This window comes from Phocoena phocoena, chromosome 11 (assembly GCF_963924675.1).
Source record: "Phocoena phocoena chromosome 11, mPhoPho1.1, whole genome shotgun sequence".
Lineage (NCBI taxonomy): Eukaryota > Metazoa > Chordata > Mammalia > Artiodactyla > Phocoenidae > Phocoena > Phocoena phocoena.
In genome coordinates, this window is record NC_089229.1 from 90,450,135 (window position 1) to 90,475,506 (window position 25,372).

The following is a 25,372-nucleotide window of genomic DNA, read 5'->3' on the forward strand; positions in this document are numbered from 1 at the left end:
AACAAGTATGGTTTCAAGTACACATACATCTAAGATTTTGTACACAGCGTGCACACATTAGCTTATCACCAGTCACACTTCAAATATTGATACATTAATTCGTGATACTATGCTTGTCCAAGTGGTGATTTAACCGCTTCCAAAGTAGAGTTACATACATATTTTTCAGCGTATCACAATCTCCTTTTTTAAAAACTGAGTCTCTGTCACTAGATCTTTCTTACAAAAAAAGCAACTATAGTGTTTTTATAGCTATCAAGATAAAAATACTCCCTATGACACAGTTGCACTTAGGAGAGTTAAATGTCTGAATTGCCTTCAGAAACAATAACATGCATGTTGGAAATATGGCTTCACTCCTCATCTCTCTAAAATAAAAACTGTGCACACAAAATGAGTTTATGAACTATGGAATCATACTTTTGTAGTGGTAGAAAATTATGAAGGCACACTGCATGGTCTCTACCTGCAAAAGATTGTATGCATCCTGCAGATAGCAGCTCAACTCTCACCTCTTCTATGAACTTCTAATAAAAATTAATCGCTCCCTCCTTTGTGCTGTTACATAAATTTGTACCTCTTTAATAATATTTATTATTGCATTCTGCCTTCTATGAGTGCCAGTAGTACCTCTACCATTTTTGAGAACAGGGAACCATCTCACCAGACTTTGTCTTCATCTCTCCCAGTACTTTAAACAACTCCCAGGTGAAAGATGCTCAATTAGTTTCTTTACTTGAATAATGAAAACTACAAGTAGAATCTTAGATGTTGATGTGAGGTGAATAAAATTTAGCTGAAATATTTTCTTTGCTTTGGCCTAATTCATGAGAATTCAGATTTTTCAACACATCTTAGAATTTCAGAATGGCAGGGTCTCAGAGGTGATCTATTATAACACATTCCCAGTGTTTGTATGAATTGTGTCTCCTGCATTCCTACTGAATACTTAAGGACATTAGGCATGAAAAAATATCAGTCATATTGGTATTGGCAATGGGTATTTAGTATGTGTATATTTATATTACCCATCCATTCTTCCATCTACTTACCATCTATCCATCCATCCATCCATCCATCCTATGATTGTGCTCCATATTAGTCATGCTACTAAAATTAATAATCTGATAATCTGTAGTAGAACCTCCCACATCTGTTCTTCTGTCATATGAGTATTTTGTCAGGTTATAGAATAAATGATGTGCACCTGATCCAGTTAAATTACTTAATTATAACTTTTGGTAGTATCACACAATTTTTTTAATTCAAAGATTATAAATCTATGATTTCATTGACATATTTAAAATTTTTCGAATGGAATATTTTGTTCAATTCCTTTTACATTGATAGAAAATTTGTTTTAGGTTACTAAAATACGTATTTATTTTTTTTCTCAGCTCTGGAACAGAATTTTCCTTAGAATGATAGAAAGTATATATATAACAACATATCATTTAATTATTTTTTCACTAAATTTGATTCTTTGGAAGACTTACCAGTTCTGTGCTGTTTGGGTTCATGACTGACACCGCTGTACTCCACAAGAGTGCTTTTATTAAAAGTTGCCTCAGATACCAGCTGAAAGGTGATATTACTATAACATATTCCTGGCAGCCAGTGATTAAATACTGTTTTTCCCTTAAAGAAATCTGAGAAGAAAAAAACAATTATATTAAAATTTCAGTTTCCTAAATGCCACACACTTCTAGAAAGTTCTGAACAATTATGACTAACTATCCATAAAATAATATTTCCTGCAACTTCTGGCATGGTCAGTAATAAAAAATTGATATAAGGCTAGAGATGAAAATTTGGATTGTTTTGGACACAAACTGAAAGGCTTTTTACTGCAAGAATTGGATACAATTGGAATTAAAATTTTATTATAAGAACATTTGGTGTGTTAAGTGGAGAAGATAACATATAGAAATTGTAGAGATTAAGTTTCTGCTAGCCATTTACTTTAAGATAAAAACCCAAGGTATTTTGCCAATTTACGACTTAGGAAAAAATAATTTTACAAGAAATGTTTTCACTAGTCTCACTTGTAGAATATAGCCTATTTAAAAAATAAAACAGTTTGTCTGTCATTTGGCGGATAGGACCTGCTTAAATAAAGAATAAAATAAAAAATTTGAATTTTATTTGGAAAACATTTTTTTGGGAAAATAATAATAAATTAAAAAATCCAATCCAAGTTAGAAATGAGAGAAACAAAAAGTACCATTTATTGAATGAAAAACCAAAAATAATTTTAAATTAATTAAATTTAAACAGAGAGCATATTAATTAACTTATTTTTAAACTCATGGCATTTAGCTCAATAAAAGTTTCAGAGACTGCTTTTCAATTATTTCTGAACTTATATTTGCATGTGATCAAAAAGCAAATAAGGTCTCAATTATTAATTTGCAGATAATCTGTTTTCATTGAAAATAAAGAATGCAGTAATTTATGGAGTCTATTTATGTTTATTTGATTTTTTTTTAAGTTTAAAACCCCTGTAAATTCACTGCATATATTTTAAACAATGTCTCATTAAAAAAAATCCATGGAAGATTCAGGAGTTTGTAAAAGCAGCACGTCAAAGTGAGATATTTCTGGATATCATGCCCTATGTGGTTGAGTACCTGTCCTCTACTTAGTTTCCAGTTACAACTAGTCAAATTTGAGACCATCATCTACACTCTGCAGATAAATATCATGGTGCTGGGTCCTGAAAATATTTATGTTTCTCCAGTTCAGTCCCCAAAGGCCCTCCCTCCTTCTCTCCCTATCCCTCTCCCTCTTGACCTGCCTCTGCCCCTGAAAAGTTGAGTTCTTTCGAAATTATTAATTCCCCTAGGCTCTCCTCTCTCTCAAGATCCCATCAAGCCAGTAAAAATAGTGAAACCAATTTTTGTATATTAATGCAATCATTCAGCTAGTCATACAGATAAATATATACAAAGGACCTAAAAAGCATTGTCTTTTGCATTTGAGAATAATCTTGGACCATCTCCAAGTGAAACTTTGTGAAAGGCACCTCCCTAGCTTCCCAGTTCTAGAAGTGCCCTAACACACTCAGAAAGAAATGGTTAAGTGAGGTGCTTCTAAATTTAAGTTTGAATTTGTTTCCTGCACCAGACATGCAGGAATAATATTTGGCAAGAATAACACGTGAGTCACAATAATTTGAGTTTTTCTTATGCTTACGCATGACACATGACTCTAAAGAACCAGACATTCTAAGACTCCTCATAACAATATTTTCATGCATCAGTAACTATTTTTATTGGTTCATTTATGACCAAATAGTGAATTATAAGACCTCTTCAGAGCAAGAGCAAGACCATTTGGCAAAAGTCATGTAAAAGTAATAGTCATCATTTTTCATCTTCCTTTTGCCTCTTACCTTTATATAGCATTGTCCGGAAGTCTTTACCTTCCCAGTAGCTTATGTTTACTCTTGTGAAAACGTTATATTTTTCTGGATAATGAATTTCAAACAGGACTCCTGTTTCAGGAGAAGGTTTATAGTCATATATTGAAACACTGGTTACGGGAAGAGGTTCTGCAGAAGGAAAGTTGATGGAGAAAGGGGAATTAAGAAAAGAGCAAAAGGCCATTATCAATACTTGGAAGGGCCAAGGATTACGCCTATTAGAATTTTACACATATTTTTATTATGTGTAAGACACTAAACTCCTCGGTACTCCTGAGTTGAGTGTTCTCCTTAGAGTAATTAATGATGCATATTTTAAATAGTGATTTCTGCCTTTCAAAGAACTCTCATATTCATTTTTCCATTTGCCTTTTGCAACAACCCTGAGATCTAGGAAGAGCAAATATTAATATCATCATTCAACATATAAAAATAATGATAACTCAGACTTTAAATTACTTGTCAAAGGTAATTTAACAAGGACATGGCAGAGTCTGTATCTCCAGATTCCTAGTTCATTTTTCTTTTCCCCAAGCCAAGAAAATTTGACATTAATAATAGACCAGTAGCGGAAAATACATTTTGGCTCTAACCAAAGATAAATGTTTCAATAATCAGTTATTTCTTTGTGTGAACTTAGCACTTTTTTTATGTCAAGTATAACATTGCCAACCATCCTATGTTGTGAGGATTATAGTTTATGATGTTTATCAAACTATTCTTTCTACAGAAATTTAAAAATGTTTATTTCTATTTTGCATGAGTTGTTAATTCATCACAAAACTTTGTAAATACTCATTTTTTTAATAACTGTGATTGACGTATGTCTGCATCTCCTCCACATCCCACCCTTCAGCCAAAGTCTTGCAAAGTGCCAGAGGCCCCTCACCCTTCAGTAGGAACTACTGGATAAGTTTTACTTGCATTCATTTCGTTCAAGAAAATATTTTAAATAATTTGGCTTGGAGTCAACTCTTCTATTATAGAAAAATTGATTTTAATTCAAAATTTTAGAATTGAGAGGATTCTTGGACATCTATAGCCTAAATGAAATATCCTTAGTTTAAATTTTATACTTTGAAAATTTCAGTTCCAATAACATAAGAAACCAAAACTGACTTAGTTCATTCAACAAATAATTACCTACTTTGTCTCAATCTGTAGCTAAATATCTTTCATTTTGTTCTTCAGTATCTCAACCTATTTTTGCTTTTGACTGATGAGATCCAGGGAAGACTGAAAATACATGTTAAAATTCTTAATGTTTTCCTGGAATTTTCTCATAAACCAAGCCTATCTATAAAATCAAAAACCAAGCCAACATCTATAAAAAAGTTGGAAGGCCTTCAGATTGCAACATATATTGGGATCATGTCCCTGTAGACTATGTACAATGTTCTCTGGTTAGAATATTTCTATTTTATCTTTGTCTCATCCTTGGTTTTCCTACTTAAAGGGAGAACAGAGTGAACTCACTTAAGTGTCATGTAAAGAAACCAGCAAATCAAGCCCTGAAGACACTGAATATTTCTCTTTGATTAATCCCAAAGAAGCCTTGAACCATTTGAAGATCTTTCTTCCAACTCAGTCTAATTACTAACCCAGGGAGTCTACACAATCCACTTATTGACTCTGGATATGAGACACAAAATGAAAGCTAACAGCAAACAGCAGCCACAGAGCCATAACTCTTCCACTGCTGCAGCCCAGTTTCACATCCTCACCAGGGGTCTGTCTACTGGAAAGAGAAGTTAGAGCTCCACTCAATCTTTCATGCCCTGAGTTAGGAAGTCTGCATATCAAAGCCATAGTCAAACTTTGAAATTCAAGAGATACAGGAGGATTAGAGCATAGATATTTTATTTTATGATTTTTCTGTTAGCTGTGCCAACAACTTAAATTTTAAACTAAGAGAATTTTTTAAATGCCTACTTACATGTTTGCTTCCTGTATTTCCCTCAGCTTCAACATATATAACCCAGGTCAGCTGTAAATTCTAAAGTCCATGCACAGGCATTTTTGAGGTATATTCAATACAAGAATTACTGTTTTCTAGAACTCAAATGCATTCTCTAGAAATATTTTACCATCTCTCCAGTTACTTCCCTCATTGTTTTTCTTTTTGAAAAATTAAAGGATGTGGCATAAACCAGAGCTGTAATTACTCATGTGCTTTTCAGTGATGACAAGGTAAAATCTTGATCTAATTCATTACTCCTTTCTCTGCCAACTATCCTGTTATACTTCCCTTTCTTGTTTTAGGAATCAGGTGAGACTGGACAGAGAAATGTAGTTGTTTAAAAATAGAAATCATTTATTATCTTCATTTATTACTTTTTTGTCTTTAGTTTTTCCTTTTTAATTAAAAAAATTAATCATTACAAAATATAGTTGAAACTCCCCCGTATAACTTACCCTGATCCCATTTGCCTCCCATAATTTGGCCAGAGGTAAATTATTACTCTGAATATGGTGTTTCTCTTTCCATGCATGTTTTTCACTTTTATATTTGTAAGTGTCCGATATTCATATGGACTATTACTTCACATACTTTAAAATGTTACGTTGATGGTATCATATTGTACGTATGATTCTTCAGCTTACTTTTTTTTTTTTTTTGCGGTACGCGGGCCTCTCACTGTTGTGGCCTCTCCTGTTGTGGAGCGCAGGCTCCGGACGCGCAGGCTCAGTGGCCATGGCTCACAGGCCTAGCCGCTCTGCGGCATGTAGGATCCTCCCGGACCGGGGCACGAACCCGTGTCCCCTGCATCGGCAGGCGGATTCTCAACCACTGCGCCACCGGGGAGGCCCTTGCAGCTTACTTTTTGTTACCTAACATCGTTTTTGAAATTTGTCCATCTTGATGTATCTCTAGAAAATTTAGTATCCATTTTACAACTATACAAACAATATAATTTGTTTTTTTTGTTGTTGTTGTTATATAGGTTGTTTTCAATCACTCACTTTTGCAAATAATGCTGCAATAAATGTTTTGGGACATGTTTCCTTAGGTTGGAAATCCTGGATAGTAGAGTATGCACATCTTCAACTGTTTGTGATATTGTGAAAATGTTTTCTAACTTGATGTCAATTATCTATCAGTTGTGTGTGATAGTTCTTGTTTCTCCATATTCTTTTTCCAACACTTGCTTGTATCAGTCTTTTTATTTATTTTTAATTAATTTATTTTATTTAATTTATGTTTTTGGCTGTGTTGGGTCTTCATTGCTGCACATGGGCTTTCTCTAGGTGCGGTGAGTCGGGGCTACTCTTCACTGCGGTGTGTGGGCTTCTCATTGTGGTAACTTCTTTTGTTGCAGAGTGCAGGCTCTAGGCCTGTGGGCTTCAGTAGTTGTGGCACGTGGGCTCAGTAGTTGTGGCTCATGGGCTCTAGAGCTCAGGCTCAGTAGTTGTGGCTCATGGGCTCTAGAGCGCAGGCTCAGTAGTTGTGGCGCATGGGCTTAGTTGCTCTGCAGCATGTGGAATCTTCCCAGACCAAGGCTCGAACCTGTGTCCCCTGCATTGGCAGGTGGATTCTTAACCACTGTGCCACCAGGGAAGTCCAGTCTTTTTAATTTTTGTCACTCTGAAGCCTGTGAAATTTTGTCTCTTAATTTCCTGTTCAAGAAAAAGATTGAATATCTTTTCATATGTTTATCTGTCATTCAGGTTCCCTTTTCTTAAAATCATTTGTTTGATACCCTTGCCTGTTTCATGGATTCTTTTTCCATATTTTCCTGCTAATTTCTAATGCAACCTTTGTCATATATCACTTCCCCATTGTCATTTTTTATTGTGTCCTGTGCCTTTCATCCGGATACATTTTTCTTCTTGCTGAAACATAATTTAATAGTTATTTAAGTTAGAGCATGGGTGTTAAATTCTCCTAGGCTCTGTATACAAAAAAATTTCTTTATTCTTGATGTAGTTTAGCTGGGTATAGAATTCTGGGTAGTCTGATTTCCCCTCAGCACTTTGAGGATATTGCTCCATTGTCTTCTTGCACCAATTATTGCAGAAGAGAAAGCTTCCGGCAGTCTAATAGTTATTCCTTTGTGGATACCATGCTTTTTGTCCATTAGTATCTTCTAAACTTCTAATTTATTTTTATTTATCCTTGATCATCTGCAGTTTCACCATCACATATCTAGGTATGGTCTTAGTTTTTTTTTTTGTTTTTGTTTCTTTTTTTGCGTTACGCGGGCCTCTCACTCTTGTGGCCTCTCCCGTTGCGGAGCACAGGCTCCGGACGCGCAGGCTCAGCGGCCATGGCTCACGGGCCTAGCTGCTCCGTGGCATGTGGGATCTTCCCGGACCGGGACACGAACCCGTGTGCCCTGCATCAGCAGGCAGACTCAACCACTGCGCCACCAGGGAAGCCCTGGTCTTAGTTTTGAATTATCGTCTAGGTACTTGGAATGCTTTGTCAATCTGTGGATTCATGTCATTCTTCAAGTCTTGGAAATTCCCATAATGATTTCTTCAAATATAATGCCAATCATCCCTTCCATATGTTTCTTAATCTCTTAATCTCATTAGTTAGAATCTCTCCACCTCCATACCTGTGGTAGTATTGTCTCACTGTGCTAAATCATGGGACAATGACACAGTATCATCTTTCAATTTACTGACTTTATTTAATTTTTATTAGTACAGAATTTATCTCATCTATTGAAGTTTTTCAATTAATTAACATTAAATTTGATTAATTAAATTAATTTTACCTAGTTTAACCAATTAAATTAAATGATTGTATTTTTTATTTTTAAAATTTATACTTATTCTATATGTTTCTGTTTTATTGCCAATTTTTGTTTCATTATTCCTTAATTCTTTTTTTTTTAAATTTAATTAATTAATTAATTAATTTATGGCTGTGTTGAGTCTTCGTTTCTGTGCCAGGGCTTTCTCTTGTTGTGGCTTATGGGGGCCACTCCTCATTGCGGTGCGCATGTCTCTCACTATCGCGGCCTCTCTTGTTGCGGAGCACAGGCTCCAGACGCGCAGGCTCAGTAATTGTGGCTCACGGGGCTAGCTGCTCAGCGACACGTGGGATCTTCCCAGACCAGGGCTTGAACCCGTGCCCCCTGCATTGGCAGGAGGATTCTCAACCACTGTGCCACCAGGGAAGCCCAATTCTTTTTTAATATGTATAATTCTTTCATTTATCACTTTGTATATCATAGCATACTGTAAATTTTTGTTACATTGCTACATAAAATATAATATAAAATATTATAATAATTTTGATGCCTATCTTTTTTAGCGTAGATTTCTTTGTGTGTTCTAAAATATAAGCCCTAGGCCAAATTTTGTTTTCTCATTGCTCTATTTCTTGTTTTTTCCTCACTGCTTTGAGAGGTAGTTTAGCATCCTTTCAGCTCACCAGAATCTGTAGTCTAGAACCAGGGCATATAACATTATTTTGGGCTTCTTCATGTTGTGGATGGTACAGTGGTTTTCACAGATTCATTCTCTGAGTCAGAGGGTAACTAAGCTTGGTCCTTGATAGTAAGAATGTGTGTCCCTTGCCTGTATCCTTAGGCCTCCATATGTGCTTTTTCTTCACCAGCAGGAAGAATCTTTACTCCAAGCAAAGAGTCTGGCTCTGGGCCATATCTAAAGTAGAGCAACTCAAGCCTTCCTCCTCTACAGGGGCCCAGATTCAGTACTGTCTCCTTTCAGACCCAGAGCCCAGGGGCCCCATGACTTCAGCCTACTTCCCTACTTGGAGTTTCTGATTAATGGAGACGCCTATCTTATTTTTGAGCCTGGAAATATACTTCTGTTTTTCTTTTCACTTTTTGGTGGGAGCACAGAGTGTATGACAAAGCAGGACTTTACTGCATTATTTTTACTAAAAATCCTACCATGAAGTTCCCATGTTTTCTTTTAATAAAAAATTTAAAAATGACATTTAATATCATTATTATTTCCTCATTAGGCATTCCATATAATAAAAACTGATGTTCAAATGGAAGAATATTTTCTGTTCCTTCATTACCTTTGAATCATTCATACAGATCATAAATAGGAAGATTTTTAAAGTTCTGGATGTGGCTATCTTAGAAGATGAAAAAACAAAAGCAAATGTGGAGCAAATACTGTTTCAAGAAAGCAGAGGTAGCCTTGTACTTACTAGGATCTGCTAAGTGCTAAGAGGTGCTTCTTTCTGCGATTGTTCTGTTTTGAGGAACTAAAACTAAAAAAGCTGTTGAGTCAGTGATCAGTATCCTTTGCTCTCAATGTGACCAACCTAAGAACATGTGTCTTCTGACATAGCCCTCTTGAGGGAGATGAACATGGGATTAGTCCCTCACTTCTGATGGCAGGAGTAGGGAAAAGGGACCAGTCCAGGTCCCAGGCCAGAGCTCTTGTAATATGTATTGATGATAATTTGAGACCTGACCTGATGGTTCAGCTATATCCAAGCAGGCCACTGAGGTGAGCTGGCTGCAGCAGCCACCCATGGTCCAGGAGGATGGTCACCATTACACCCACTAACTTAGTTTGAGTCTCCATCATTTCTTTAGCAGGAGAGCAAAATTTGCCACCCCAAAATGTATCTCTTTGGCATGAAGAGTAACTTAGGCTGAGTATTTTTAAGAAAAAGATGACTCAGGAAGAACCCTTAATCTTCCCCATAACTGCCTAAAAGAATTTAGGTAGAGGGCCTGTTCCTGGAATAGAGCTATCACCAGAGGTATTTGCACAGAAAATGGGCTGGAAGTGGCAGGGGAAACTCAGCAGGGCCTGGAGATCAGAATCCACTCTGTGTCCCATTGTCTCTGCATGGCTCAGCAAACATTTGTTCACCAAATGTTTACTTTTCCATCTCCAGGTCAATTGCCTTCCTCCCCTTTGTAGTCCCAAACCACTACCCTGACATCCTCTTTTGTCTTTAGCTGAAGATGGTCTTTAAGGTGAAGGTTTTGGCCATTTTGATGAGTTATCAGTTTTCCTGGGCCTCTCCCATGTATACATGTTATTACATTTTAGTTTTGATTTTCTCTTACTAATCTGTCTCACATCAATTTAATTCTTAGGCCAGCCAGAAGAACCTAGAAGGGTAGAGGAAAATTCTTCCTCTATGATACTTTCCTGGAATATTTAAATAGCTTTCTGAATTATTCTTCCTGCCTCCAATCTCATCTTAATTTTTCTTATTTACTTCTGTTCAAAACTTTTAAGCCTGCAGGCTACTTGATACTCTCACTTTTGTCAGAGTCTCTGACTTACACCTGTCACCTTCACCTCACTGACTTTTCCCCTCCTGATCTCTTTTGGTTCTCTTTTGCTCCCAACCCGTTGAGTACTTTTCTATTTAATGCCATCGGTATTAATTATATTTATTGATCTTATACCAGGTGCTACACACTTTGTTAAGGAGTTTATTTTAAAATGTTTTATTACAAAAAAATTTACATTATTTAATAACACCCTCTACCAAATCAGTAATCTATAGCCCGCAAACCAAATCTGGTCTGCCACTTGTTTTTGTATGATTTATGAGCTCAGAATGGTATTTACAGTTTAAAATGGTTGATAAATATCGACAGAAGAATACTATTTCATGACATATGAAAATTATATGAAATTCAAATTCTGGTGTCTTTAAAGTTTCCTAAGAACACAGCCATGCTTATTTGTTTACATATTATCTATGGCTGCCTTTCTGCGGAAATAGTGGAGTTGAATGATTGCAACATAGATTATATGGTCCACAAAGCATAAAGCATACCTAGGCCTTTACAGAAAAACTTTGCTAACCTCTGGAATAGATTATAAATTAGAAAACTAAGAGAATGTAATAATCTGCCAATGTATACATTATGGTTTCCAGTTTTCTTTGGCTCTAAAGTTCATGCTTTGATCCACTATTCAAAATATCTGTGTGATAATTTGTCCATTCCAATGCAGGATTCAGGATCCTGTGGCTTGCAGTTCTGTTACAAGAAGGAGATTTCCCCAATCAAATCGTATTATGTCATTTCTTTGCATTAAGATGTGTCCTCATTCCTCGGCTCTTAGAGGTTAAGGTCTAAACTCTTTTGTAAAGTATTCAAGGCTCCTCCCACATTTTCTAGCCACCTTTCCCTTTATTTTCTGTAATTACAGGTTCTTGCCACCTTCACTCTTGAAGTTCACAGGTGTGCCATGCTATGCACATATGCCCCCATTCTTTTTACCCATGATTCCCTTTAACTCTGATTGTGACATCTTCCACTCTTTATTCATTTGGCAAGTTTTCAATAATTTTTAAATAATTGTTTCTTCTTCCCAGTGCTCCCTAAGAAGGCTGGGCAGTCTCTTACATAATTCTTTTACAGCACTTATATATTTGTAATGTTTTGTTTGTCTTTTCCACTACTATATACAATCTCTGAGTGTGGGTATTTTATTTTTATTTCTCTGCCACCTAGGACATGGTGTAAAGAATGTAGGTAATACATAAAATAAAAACTCATGCATTATTTTTATTATCATGAATGAATTTGTATGGAATATTATATTTGTAGAGTGTCCCCATGTGTGTTCTGCCATGTTTACAGCCACTATATCTAGGACTTTGCAAACACAGGAGACAGTAGTGTGTAAATAGCATTTCCCAAATTTCTAAGCAATTGTTTTCATGTATTATTTTATCTATTGAGAAACTACTCCTTCTCTCTAATGTGCACTTTATATACTGAAGGTTCTCAATCAATTAAATATTAATCAGAAGTCAGAGCCTAAGCGTTATGAAACCCTTTTGAACTGGCCAAATGACTTGTTTGTGCTGCATTTATTCTTTGCCATGTTCCTCAGCTTTCTCTGAGAGCGCCAGACTCAGAACAACTGTAGAGAAATATCAAAGGACTGCCCCAGGGCCAATTGCTTTGTCATTGCTTATTTCTTGAAGACAAAGATCTAACACAGAATAAATGACTGTAGCAAATGTACCCTTTTAGCCTCAATGTGTCAACTCTGGGAGCAGATCCTACAAATGTTTCCTAAACTTCCAAGAAAAGCTTCCCCTTAGAAAAATAAAGATGGCAAAAATACATCATTAACTGATAAATAATGCTAATTTTACAGCTCAAAAGTAATCTTAGTCATCATGTATTTTAATACTCTCTTTTTTTAAAGAAGGAAGCTGAAACCCATCACCTCATGCCTAATGTCACAGAAATATTTGTGCATTAACCCCCAGTTTTTATATTCCCAACCTATTGTGGCTTTAAGAATCTGGGATGGTGTAATTGAGTATTTAAAAATAGAGTAGAGGGTGAGAGACAATAAACCATCATTAATCAATTTTTACTCTTTAGATATCAATGCAAATTTCCTCTTCTGCTTAAGATGTAGAAAACTGCAAGCCAATGTTATCCTCCTGTTAGGGGAAACACTGACTAAAACCGCCCGCCCTGGCCAGGCACCATAGTAGCCACTTGCATGAGTTATCTTAAACAGGAAGTCCCAGTAAGGAATGTGGAACTAACAAGCTACCACAAACGGAAGAATTCAGGGAAGGTCAAAAGGAGGGAGGGGATGCCAGTCCATATGTCCTACCAACCTCCCAGAATCCTCCTCGCTGGAATCCATCTTGGCTGAGTGATGCCAGGAAGGACCGTGAATCATCACCATAAAACCCGAGACTGCGAGCTACGTGGCAGAGCAGTTCTCCTGGGTTCCCTTACCCTTCTACTCTCCACCCAGGTGCCCCTTCCCAATCACATCTCTTGCTTTGTCAGCACATGTGTTTCCTCGGACAATTCACTTCCTAGTGTTAGACAAGAGCCCACTCTCAGGCCCTGGAAAGGGTCCCCCTTCCTGCAGCACCCCAACATCCAACAGTGAGAAGAAAAAGCCGAATAATCCATGAGACACAATTTATCTTGTGTCTATCAGAGAAATAAGATTGCAAGGCAACCAAATGAACTAAATTCTAAAGACAAGCCCCTCTGAGGAGAAAAGGGACACATTAACTGTTTTACCTTTAGTAGGGCATGGCAGAAAGAAGGGGCACCATTAAAGCAGGAAAGAAGAAAGCAACTAAAATTTCCCTGATCCAGAAAGGTGGAGTGTGTTCTAAGTAAGAGTTGAGACTGCTCTGTCCAAGAAGGTAGTTACCAGCCACCTGTGGCTATTTAAATTCAACTTAGAATGAATCAAAATAAAATTAAAAATGAGGGGCTACTGTACTGGACAATGCAGATATAGAACATTTCCATCATCCAAAAGTTCTGTCCAAAAGTATAGGACAGAGCTGGTTTAAAATGAGTGGGGCTCCCAGGCACAAGTGGAGCCCACTTCTCTCTAGCCCTTTACATGGGCCTCCGTCAGGTGCTCAGGAGAAATACTGATGGCAGGAGAGCTACCCTCCTACCCTCCAGGGCACAGGGATGCAAGTGATAATTAGCACCATTAAGACATCAAGGAGAAAACTTAATTCCCTGGACTTTTTAAAAATACAAAGCAAAACGCTTAAGCGAGAGGTAGAAGTTCTTTCCCTCTCAGTTCTCTGGCAAAGATCTTCCTCCTTCTGGGGGACAGGTAGAAGTAAAGGATGTATATTCCTGAGTCAAGGGCAGAAACAGTCTTGGACCCATGATCTTCACGCACTGATAGAAGGTAGAGTTCTGCTACTATGGGGAAGAGGCAGGAGACTCTCCAACCCAAGACCATCTACAGGTTTAAGGTAGACTTTGTCTGTGAGTGTATAGCAAGGGGTAGGAATGCTGAGAATGCCCCACTTAGCATCACAACATCTGCCTAAGCCTGAGGCTGAACGAGGAGAACCAAGATCCTCCCCCATCCCCCCAAAAGTTAGCACTAGTAGAAAGTCCATTGGTAAGGGAGAGGCAAAATCATGGATCCCTTCTGTGGTGCATGTGTTCAGGACTTGCTGAACATTGAGGGTAGAACTGGAACACTGAGAAACACCTTCTGTCACTGCTGGCAACCTACCATTGACCAGAAGAATTTGAAGTCTGTGTTGAACTGTAGGTTAATAGTACTTTAAACTGAGCTCAACTATTGACTAGAGTGACCCAACTCCTCACACGAACAGCCTAGCAATATGGAAGATTTAAGTTAAATTCATGATCTAAAAATAAATGATCTAAGCTTGTACTGTTTAAATTGGTAGCCACTAGCCACATATGGCTATTGAGCGCTTAAAATAAGGCTAGTGTCACCGAGACACTGAATTTTTAATTTTATTTATTTTAATTATATTTAAGAGTAAAAAATGTGTAAATTTTTATATCCTGATTATATACTTGAGAAATAAAATATTGCCTGCCTTATCAGTAAACAAAGGATGTCACAGTCATCAGCGATTGCAGCCACCGCCAAAGGTGAGCTGGTGAGCCCTGAGGAAACTCAGGATGTGAAAACAGAGGATACAGGCCCCAGATAGCTGAAGTGCGTATCAAAGGAATGATTTCAGTGAGCCCAGACCCTTGCATCTTCCCACACATAGAAAAACGTTAAATTCCTTAACTAGTTTTCTTTTATTAATAATAATCTTTTGTTCCTACTACCTGCCTTTTGTTGCAAAACTCCTATATATCCTAGCTCCCCCCTCACCTCCTTGGAGCAGTTTTCTCAGGGTTACTTGAGACGCTGCCTCCCGGGCTTGAAGTCCTCAGTAAGTCCACCGAAGAAAACATAACACTCAACTTTTAGGTTGTGCATATTTTTTTTTAGTCGACATACTGAAACAATAATATTTTGAATGTAATGGGTTAAGTAAACTATGTTATTAAAATTAATTTCACCTTTTCAGAAAGTTTCTTAATGTGTCTAGCAGAAAATTTAATATTACATATGTGGTTAACATTCTATTTTTATTGGCTAGTTCTAGTCTAAACACTCCAATTAAAAGGCAGAGATTTTCAGATTGGGGAAAAAAGCAAGATCCAACTCTATGCTGTTTACAAGAAACCCATTTACATATAAAGATATAAGTAGGTTAAAATTAAAAAGATGAAACAGGTATACCATGAAAATACTTAACAAAAGAAAACTAAAATGTCTATATTAATATCAGCCAAGATAAACCTCAACACAAGGCATATTATTTGGTATAAAGGGTGACATTGTATAGATAAAAAGGTCAGCTCATCAAAAAGACATGGTAAACCTAAAAGTATTGTATTTGCACCTAACAAGGTAACAACAGAACTTCGAACTAAAGCATAAGCTAAAAGAAGTGAAAGGAGAAATAGACAAATCCATTCCCTCTGTCAGTCATTGTTAGAACAAACTGACAGCAAATCGTTAGGGTAGAGAAGACTTGAACAGCCAACCTGACCTAATTGGCATTTATTGAAACTTCACCCACCAAGTGCTCACAGAAAGCACAAGAGAGACCATAAGACAAATCTCAACAACTTTCTGGGCATTGAAATTGCAGAGCATGTTCTCTGATCACAACGACAGTTACCTAGAAATCAATAAGAAGATCTCTGCAAAATCGTCAAAGCTTTGGACATTCAACAACACAATTCCTAGCCCACATATCAAAGAAGAAATCACAAAAGAAAATTGAAAACATGTTGAGTAGAACTTACTGCACATGCTAAAATATCAACAAGATATTCCAGAAATCTTTCACCATCTACTTACTTAACACATTTCTTTGTGAACCATTAACTAAAGGGCCGACTCCTCCAGCTTTGATCCAGAGTGGCTGAGTGCCTGCTAATGAGTGTTGGGTCAGCAACAGTCACTAGTTTTATTTTGCTCTGTGTCTTAGCCTTTTTTTCCTGGTTCCTTTTCTTGTTACTTGCTCAGCTAAATTGAACTAATATTTACTGATCACCATTTAAGCATAAGGGTCATGCTAGGTCATGCTTATGAAATTATGAAGATGAGTAAGGCAGAGCTTCTGATTCCAAGTGTTACATTATAGGCATTATATGCCTAGATCTGCTGCCTGGTTCTATTAGCTCCTAATTCGCCATTCCTGGAGCTTGTTTAAGACAGGATTTTACCAGGCAAGTCCCTTCCTTTAATTCAGCTCGGTCCTAGATTTGTTCATTATATGTATAAACCTTGAAGGTCTTGGGTCTGTGCCATGCCTAGTTTTTAGAACTCAGTACGGATCCTGGAACTCTGCCAAGGGAAACTTTAATTAATTTTTGACAGACATGTTAAAAATATGTCCTCTAGCTTGATTCTGAGTTCTTGCTTCTTGGTGTTTCTCTTTCCTTTTATCCCAACAGAAAATAGCACTATGTCCTTTTCCTTAATTGTGGCCAGAAAGATCACGTATAGATGGCAATTAAAAGATTGCAACCGGGGCTTCCCTGGTGGCGCAGTGGTTGAGAGTCTGCCTGCCAATGCAGGGGACATGGCTTCGTGCCCCGGCCCTGGTAAGATCCCACGTGCCGCGGAGCGGCTGGGCCCATGAGCCATGGCCGCTGAGCCTGCGTGTCCGGAGCCTGTGCTCATCAACGGGAGAGGCCACAACAGTGAGAGGCCCGTGTATCGCAAAAAAAAAAAAAAAAAAAAAGATTGCAACCACTGGAACAAAGAGCAAAAAGAACTTTGCTGAGACATTTCATTGCTCTAGTGATAAACTCTACCATCTTATAGATAACAGTTTTTCTTCCATACATCAACATATACAGTAGAGCCGAATTTTACTTTGAGATTATGTATTAAAGGCAGAGAGAAAAGTGAAAATCATATGTAGTTAAAACCACTCTAAAAAATTTCTCATATCAGCATGACCTCTTAAGACATGTGCTACTAAAGGTTAAAATGTTAATGACTTTTTTTTCTTGGCATTTTTCTTGGGCAAGCCTAGGCTAGTTTGAGGGTGAGGTGAGGAATAGCAACTGATAAATAACGATACATTTTACTCTCTCTCAACTAAAAATATGTAATTTTGATTTTTTTTGTTTTTGTTTTGCGGTACGCGGGCCTCTCACTGTTGTGGCCTCTCCCGTTGCGGAGCACGGGCTCCGGACCGACGCGCAGGCTCAGCGGCCATGGCTCACGGGCCCAGCCGCTCCGCGGCATGTGGGATCTTCCCGGACTGGGCCACGCACGAACCCGTGTCCCCTGCATCGGCAGGCGGACTCTCAACCACTGCGCCAGCAGGGAAGCCCGTAATTTTGATTTTGAGCCAGCTAAATATTAGCATAAATTCATTGCCTCAAAAAGCAATTTGCTTAATGTGAGAATATGTGTTCTAGAAAAAAAACTTAGTTATAATCATACTATTAAATTATATAGCAGCAAATTACATCATCCAATCATGAATCTAAAATTGTCATTCAATCTCAAAATAGGTTGACTTTTTTTGGTTTAAACACATTTTGATTAACAAAAGGTTACAGTAAAACGTGATCCAGCTTCAGCAAGGGATGTATTCTTAAGGTAAAGCAGAACTTTGAATCTTGTCACTCGATTTCAAGGCAATTGATCTTGCCATTCTGGGCTCTGTTTTCATGAGAACCCCCAGGGGAATATGCCCAACAAAGAGACACAGAGAACAATATTGCACACGATGCTTACTTGTTAACACAGTGATTGATCTGGATGGCTTGGTAACCACATTTCCATTTACCACTACCAGAGTGATTACATAATACAGGCCGTGATAACTGGCCTTAAAGATAATGGGAGGAGGCAAAGTACTGTTGAATTCCTCAAATTCGAAGAAGTAATTTTTTGATTCACCAGTTATCTTCACCACATACACGGATGATGGACTCATGACATCTGAAGCTTCTAAAGAGACAGCGATGCTATTATCATCTTGGACAGTTACATGGAATGTTGTAGCATTCTGTTTAAGGAAAGAGAGAAAAAGGAAATGGAGGTCAAATTTCAGATTATTTTGCAATAAAATTATACTGACATAATTTCCCCAAAACTAGTGTTGTGATAAGCATTGCTTTGTGAAATAGAGTTACAGAGGTATTTTAGCGTACGAGGAAAAGCAGAAAGAGGGAGATTAACCCTATTGCGGCAATTGATCTTCTCAGGATTTTTTACTTTTAGCATTCTTCTTGATTGAAAAGCTGCTTCCGGTTCATGGATTGTGCCATGTAATAAACACAAAATAAACACCATGGAAATGCGTAATTATAAATGAATGAAAATCATCTTGGCACTCGACTTCCAGAGAAGTCCTATGGAAGGACTTTGTTTCACCTATGTTGAAGAAGCTGTATGGTTTGAAGAAGCACTATTTTACTTTGGAGGGAGTAGTCCTGCCATAGTCCTAGGAAAATTCTAGAAGAATGTTTCAAGGGAGTGATTTCCTCTCTGATGTCTCTCCTGTCAGTTCTGGAAACTAAAATAGTCTGGGCTGAGAAACCTGTGATAATCCTCATTAAAGGTTAGCCAGTCCTTAATATGAGAAACTAAGATGCTCTTTGAGGAAAGGACCAGACTCAGGAACCGCGGGCGTTGATGGAAAAATCAGCAGTTAGTGGACTGAAAACTTTGCTCCGAGTCTCCAGATAAATGCTCTTGAACAGTATTTGAAAAGTCATTTGTGTAGTTGGTTTAAATATTCCTTCCTGATTTTTTCCCACACTCCACAGGCAGAATCCGTCCTCTTCTGTTCTCTGGTCTTGACAAGACTCAGACTTTCTAACATTTGCCGTTCTGTTTTTAATTTACCTTCTGGGTATGTAGTGTCCAGGACAAGTTATTTCATTGTTCTGAGCCTCAGGTTTCTTTTCTACAAAAGTGGGACAGGAAAATTGCTGAAACTTGTCAAGGACTTACAAGGATCCAGGTACCAAGCTAGGCAGGCTGTAAACACGATCATCTCATTTAATATTCAGAGTTATCTCACGAGGTAGATATTATTATTTCCATCTCAGTTTGTCACTGTGCAAACTGAGAGCCAGAAAGATTAAGTCACTTGCTCCAGGTCACACATGTAGTTTGGACTTTTAACCACCATACACAAGTACCAAGACTGAGCTCCACTGTTGTTCTACATGTCTTTGCCTTGTCCTCTTGACTTATTTTCCTAACATCGAGTCTGACAGACAGGATATAGCTGATAAATATTTGTTAAATGAATGAAAGGATTGCCGATTGCATTAATTATATGTGAGCATTCTCCTCTTAGGATTAATCTACTTATTGATTTTGGTACCTCACATATTGTCAGCAACCAAATCACGTGTGCAATGCATCAATCCTTTAAAAGATACTGTATAGACCTAAAAACATACTGACTTTTTTTCCTTCTTATTTCATTTTTTAAGAAGTCTGGTTTTTAAAGGTCCTAGTACCTATAAAGACTATCTGGGCATTAAGAGAAGTTTAATTCTATGTTAACATTTAATAGACTTAATTGTGTTCACGCTCTTCCTATTACACTAGACTGTAAGTCCTCTAGGGCAGAGATTGCATCTTATTTCTAGCTGTGTCTCCAGCTCCAGGACCAATGCCTGGCATATGCCAGGTGGTTTGTGATCTGGGCAGGCCTGGGAAGATTTATGTAACCCGGGATTGTCAGTACAGATTGACTCTTTAAATGTCCTTTATCCACATTTGTCTCTCATCCTCAGACACATGGGCAGATTTCTAAAACAGAGTTCTGTACTTTGGGGACCAAACATAAAATGTGACCCTTTCTCCATTGCCAGCGATCAGGCGGAACGTGAGGCTAAACCAAGTGTTGAGTATCCAATAGCACTGAAATCTGGTTTTTATTCATTATTGATTATAGAAGTTGATTCACTAACTCAGAAAATACTAAGTTTACAGGCATCAGATACACAATTACTAAGAATTTTTTGCTCTACGTTTTAACAGCCAATAAACTGGAAGTGTTTATGATAATGAAAAGAGGAAAAAATAAACTCAATTTCGTAAAGTGTTTAAGAAATCTATGTCTCATGTGTCATGATGCCTTGTAGACAGTTAAAGCCTCCAGGAAAAGGAACTAATCTTCCAAATGCTAACAACAGCTTTGGGGATGATTGTTATCAGCCATTAAAATAAGCATTGGCCCGTGTGTTCCCAGGTTGCCAAAAATAAATCAGGGTGGGCTAATCAGATTCAGTCAGTGGCACTAATGAGAATAAGGCAGCAGGCTAAGTGCAATCTAGGCAGTGAGCCTAAAAGAAATGTCATCTGTGTTATTTTTTTCTTCTCTGTCCCCTTCACTTCAGCTTTTCCTAGAATCTACATTTGGGAGAAAATTCTGAATGTATGTTGCAGGCATGTCATCCCTGCTGAGAAGCAGAGCAAAAAGGAAGTATTAAAAGTAATCAAAATGGATCTGGTAAACTGAGGTAAGGCCAATGCTGATTTATTTGGTGGATAGAAAACTATTTAAAACTTTTTCTTTTTCTGAGACTGGTAAAGGTATTGCTCAACTCTGCAGTAAAAATATTTTCACTGAAATGTCCTTTGCATAACGAAGTTTAATATAGAAATTTCTCTGGTCCAACACCCTCATTTCACACTTGAGAGAACAATGGTACAAATGTCACACAGCTAATTGATGTCAGAATAAGGTCTAGGATCCACACGTTCTGATGCCCCTTGGTATTTCTCTTTCCTGAACTAGAGGTAAGTTGCTTGAGACAGAAGAAGGGGCCTAGGCGTTTGGCTTCAGCAAGGAAGCGGGAGCCCAGGAGCCTGTCACCTGTTCTAAAGCCAGTCCTGGGACAGAAAAGCTATTGGAGACAGAGTGGACAGCATTAAAGAGGAGAAAAATGCAGGATGAGTCCCTGCGATGTGGGTCAAGGAAGAGAACTAGCCACAGATACATACTGAATAAATCCCAATTTATAGCTTAAATTGTTTAAGTCGGACTTCCAAAATTTGCAGCCAAAGGTCCTGGTTGATACAAGAAAATAGTTCAGTGTTATAGACATGTAGAGAAGATAGCAATTCATTCTGCTTCTGCAGATGGATATGAGGGAAGGTTTCAGGGTAGAAGGGATGCTTGAAAGATACTCAGGAGTTTCCCAGGGAAACAAAAGTGAGGAAAGTCATCTGGAGAAGTAGGAAGAGACTCCAGGTTGCTCTGGAGTGGGTAGACAGTGCTAGGATGCTCAGAGGAGAGAGCAAATAGCCCAGTGCAAGTTATGCCTTATTAAGGAATCTGGGTATTTTTAGGCCAAAAGAAATCATGCACTGTTTGAATGCAGGAAAGTGGCACGATTAGACAGATCACAGTTTAGAAAGGCCAATATAGTTAGAAGGATGGGCCTAGTGTAGTTAGGAATTGGCTGACTGAGCCCATCTAAGGTCAGCAGACAGTAAGGATGTTGTAACAGTTCACATAAGACCGGACCAGAGTTCAAACAAGGGCTGGCTGCACCAGATCTGCCCGTGTGACCTGCCGGTGTGACATGCTTCTAGAACATTATCAGTGCTTCAGCTGGCAAACCAATCAATGATTAGTATTATTAGAGAGGGCATGTTAGAGGGAACACTTAGAAAATTCTGCTGTGCTAAGGTTACCACATAAGAAGTGATGGGATGCTCAATTCTTTTAGATAGTAGTATTAATGGTGTCTGGTGCTTATATAGCACTTAATGGCCATAATTCTCTGCAGACGTTATGTAATTCATCCACTTAGCCTCCTGTCCAGCTCCTGGGAAACCTTTTCCAGCAAGACAGTCTGTCCTTTCAGTTCCTTCAGGAAGATTAAAGTCCCAGAGCAGCCCTGATACTTTCTTTCTTTCAGAAACTGTCAGAGCAGAATTTGGATGTGGATTTCGAAGACTAAGGATGGCCTCCCCCTAATCTCCCATTATTTATTCTATCATTCTTCAGAAAATTTTGAGCAACCAGCGTGTATCAGGAATGGTGCAGGACATTGGGGATATATTCTATTTGGGAGTAAAGAGAAAGACAGGCCTTGTGTGACTCTGTCCTTCCTAGAATTGTGTCTGACCCATAATCACAGCAATGATAATGATTTCAATGATGACAATATTATGTAAAAGAACATCAACTTACATCATGCTTATTGTGTGGTGCCAGAAACATCTCTGAAGCTCATACAGCAGGTTCTTGAAAGCTGCTTGCCGAGTGAATGTGCTTACCAGCTGCTGTGTACTGCCAGACTTCTTTATGTGGGTCTTAAATGTACCTTTTCAGGTGGAGTACGTCAGTTCTCTCTTGGTGCCTGAGTCCACATTCACGCCAACACTGCCTTTCATGTTTTACATGCTCAGATACATCCATTTCTGTCTTTATGATTTCATGAGACAGAGCCCTCATCTCTTTTGCCTCTTACTTGGTAAAGGGAAATGTCTGGCAGGTAATATAAATGTGTGAAACAGTCAAGTTTAAGAGGATTGAATGATGGATTAGTTAGCAAATGGGAGGGTACAGGCATCGTCTACAAGCATCATTAAAATCTGGCCAAAGAAAACACATTTGTTTGTCTCTAGGCAAACATAAAATAAAGGGTATCCTGGATTTTGGGACTATGGATAAAGATGTACCTTCTAGGATAAGGTAATATCATGGAAGTCAATGGAATATGGTTTCAAGAAGAAAGTGGGGGTCAGTGGCGTCACCTGTTGCTAAGAAGTAAAGGGCAAGGATTGAAGAAAAGTCATTAGACTTGGTCATCAGGAAGTTAATAGTAACACCTTTAAGAGCACGTCCTTTACTAGTATAAAGTGATGAGAGCACAAGGCAACTTTTTTTTTTTTTTTTTTTTTTTTTTTTTTTTGCGGTACGCGGGCCTCTCACTGCTGTGGCCTCTCCCGTTGCGGAGCACAGGCTCCGGACGCACAGGCTCAGCGGCCATGGCTCACGGGCCCAGCCGCTCCGCGGCATGAGGGATCTTCCCGGACCGGGGCACGAACCCGCGTCCCCCGCATCGGCAGGCGGACTCTCAACCACTGCGCCACCAGGGAAGCCCACAAGGCAACTTTTAAGGAGTTAAAGAGTAAAACAAGCTACATACCCATAGGGTGGTTAAAATGAAAAAGACAACAAAGACAAAGTATTGACAACAATGTAGAACAAGTGGCATTTTCATTCACTGCTGGTGGTAGTGTAAATTAGCTTAAGCATTTTGGAAAACTGGCAATATCTACTAAAGCTGAATATTTACATAACACGTGACCTAGCAATTCTAGTTCTAGATATAGGCTCAGCAGAAATGAATGTGTATGTGCTCCAAAAAACATGTCGAAGAATGTTCATATTAGCTTTGTTTTGGGGTCATAATAGATTCATGGGCATTGATTATATTGTAAATAGTTTAGTTACAGATAAATAAAACATGCCATACCAAAAAAAAAAAAAAAAAGAAAACACATTTGCAGGCCAGTCTCAGCCCGTAGGTTACTGGGTCACAGCCCTTGAATTTGTTGCATTTGCCATCTCCTTGATTAAATAGATTATCTTTGCACCTTCAGCTTTCAATCTTACTCTGCTCTGCCCAACCAGAGTGCAGAATGATGTCAATTTTTACCCATTAAGCATTAATTTAAAATAAATACTAATAATATTTCCTTAGCAAGTTGCCGTGTGTGTGCATAAGTGTGTGTAAAATAGCATTTTATTGTATATATGAATGCAGTAATTATTTCCCAACTGTCAACATGGACCTGGGGTAGAAGCTCTATGGAGCTCTTAATTTTGGAGATCAAAGAAAACAAGCTTGAGGAAAGAATCCAACCTGGCATTTTTAAAGTGGAAAGAAACTTAGGCTGAGGAGATATGCCAAGATTTTATGTGATAGGTAGGATAATAACAATAGCCACATATCACATTTTATAAAATGTTTTAAAATACATTTTTTCATTTCATCCTCAGAACCTCCCATTAAGTTATTATCTCACTTCACAGATGAAAACACTGAGGCACAAAGGTAGCCCAAATGCTACCTTTCATACCTGTCCTTGATTGGTGGTGAACTCTCTCAGCACAAACTATGATTTATTCCTCTACATTATGCTCGAGAGATGCTCAAAAAGTGTGATATCATGAAAAAAAGCAGTTTTGGAGATAAAAAGAAATTTTGGAGGTAGGCCAACGTGGGTTCAAATCTCACTTGAGTGATAGTCTCTCATTTTAATTCTTTGAGCCTCCTTTGCTTCAGGTAAATTATGGAAAAGCTAAAACCTATTATGACCAGGTTTTGGGGGGAGGGAAGTGAGATTATATGTGTACATTACCCAGTTGAGTACATGATATTTAGTAGAGCCTCCAAAAACAATAGCTAATTATTTCTACAGTATTTATGACCTATTTTTCTCCTTGATTCTCTTTGGGACATGTAAATTTTAGAAGATGTATCATTTTAGGGCACTAACACCATGGTTCATAAATGGTTCCATAACCACTCTGACTTTCAGTCTACTTATTCAATAATCAATATTACCCTTTTTTGTGGCATCATGAAAGAGTTTCTTTTTCTATTATTACACCTGTGTGAGACAGCCTGAGCTAACCTGCTTGACTGAAGGTTACCATGGGAACAGTTTCTGGGACCTACTATGGTGACGAGTTTAGAGACCTGTGAAGCTGCCTGGTTGATGATAGACTCGGGAGGAGGTGGGTCCACCATCCAGAAAGCCATCACATACATCTGTTCTTGACAGTCCAATGATCAGGCAAGTTCTGAAAATGTGTGACATTCTTCTGGCTTAATATGTTATGAAAAATAGGGGTCTCTGACAGGTCAATTCTGTGAAACAAGTGTTATTTTCAATACAAGTGTTACTTCAACATGCAACACTGACAAACATTATTTTGCCTGAATTTTTAAATTCTCTACCCTGCTTCTTTATCCCTAACAGTATTGATAGTTTTTAAGTGGTTTTACCTCAGAAAGATGCTTGTAAAAATGTAGCTGTCCCACTTATAGAAAGATAATGTGAAAGATAATGGCGCTAATCAGTTATTTTAGAATTGATGAGTTCAGTTGAATTTCCCCACAGGCATGAAGTGTCTCTCCAACTGTGATACCAGTTAATTAAATCCTGAGGATAGTTAAC

General features: G+C 38.0%; 1 protein-coding gene across 1 annotated transcript in view; it reads right to left on the reverse strand.

Annotated features, from left to right (window-relative positions):
• The window catches only part of LOC136131446 (receptor-type tyrosine-protein phosphatase O-like), a 44,502-nt gene extending 19,539 nt beyond the window's left edge, over nucleotides 1–24,963 (reverse strand). The window contains exons 1-5 of the mRNA XM_065888206.1: nucleotides 24,827–24,963; nucleotides 20,863–21,061; nucleotides 17,939–18,212; nucleotides 3,395–3,553; nucleotides 1,497–1,649 (exon numbers count right to left, since the gene is read on the reverse strand). Coding sequence (XP_065744278.1) covers nucleotides 1,497–1,649; nucleotides 3,395–3,553; nucleotides 17,939–18,212; nucleotides 20,863–21,061; nucleotides 24,827–24,963 — 922 coding nt within the window. The remainder of the gene's footprint in view (nucleotides 1–1,496; nucleotides 1,650–3,394; nucleotides 3,554–17,938; nucleotides 18,213–20,862; nucleotides 21,062–24,826) is intronic.
• Nucleotides 24,964–25,372: the final 409 nt, after the last annotated feature.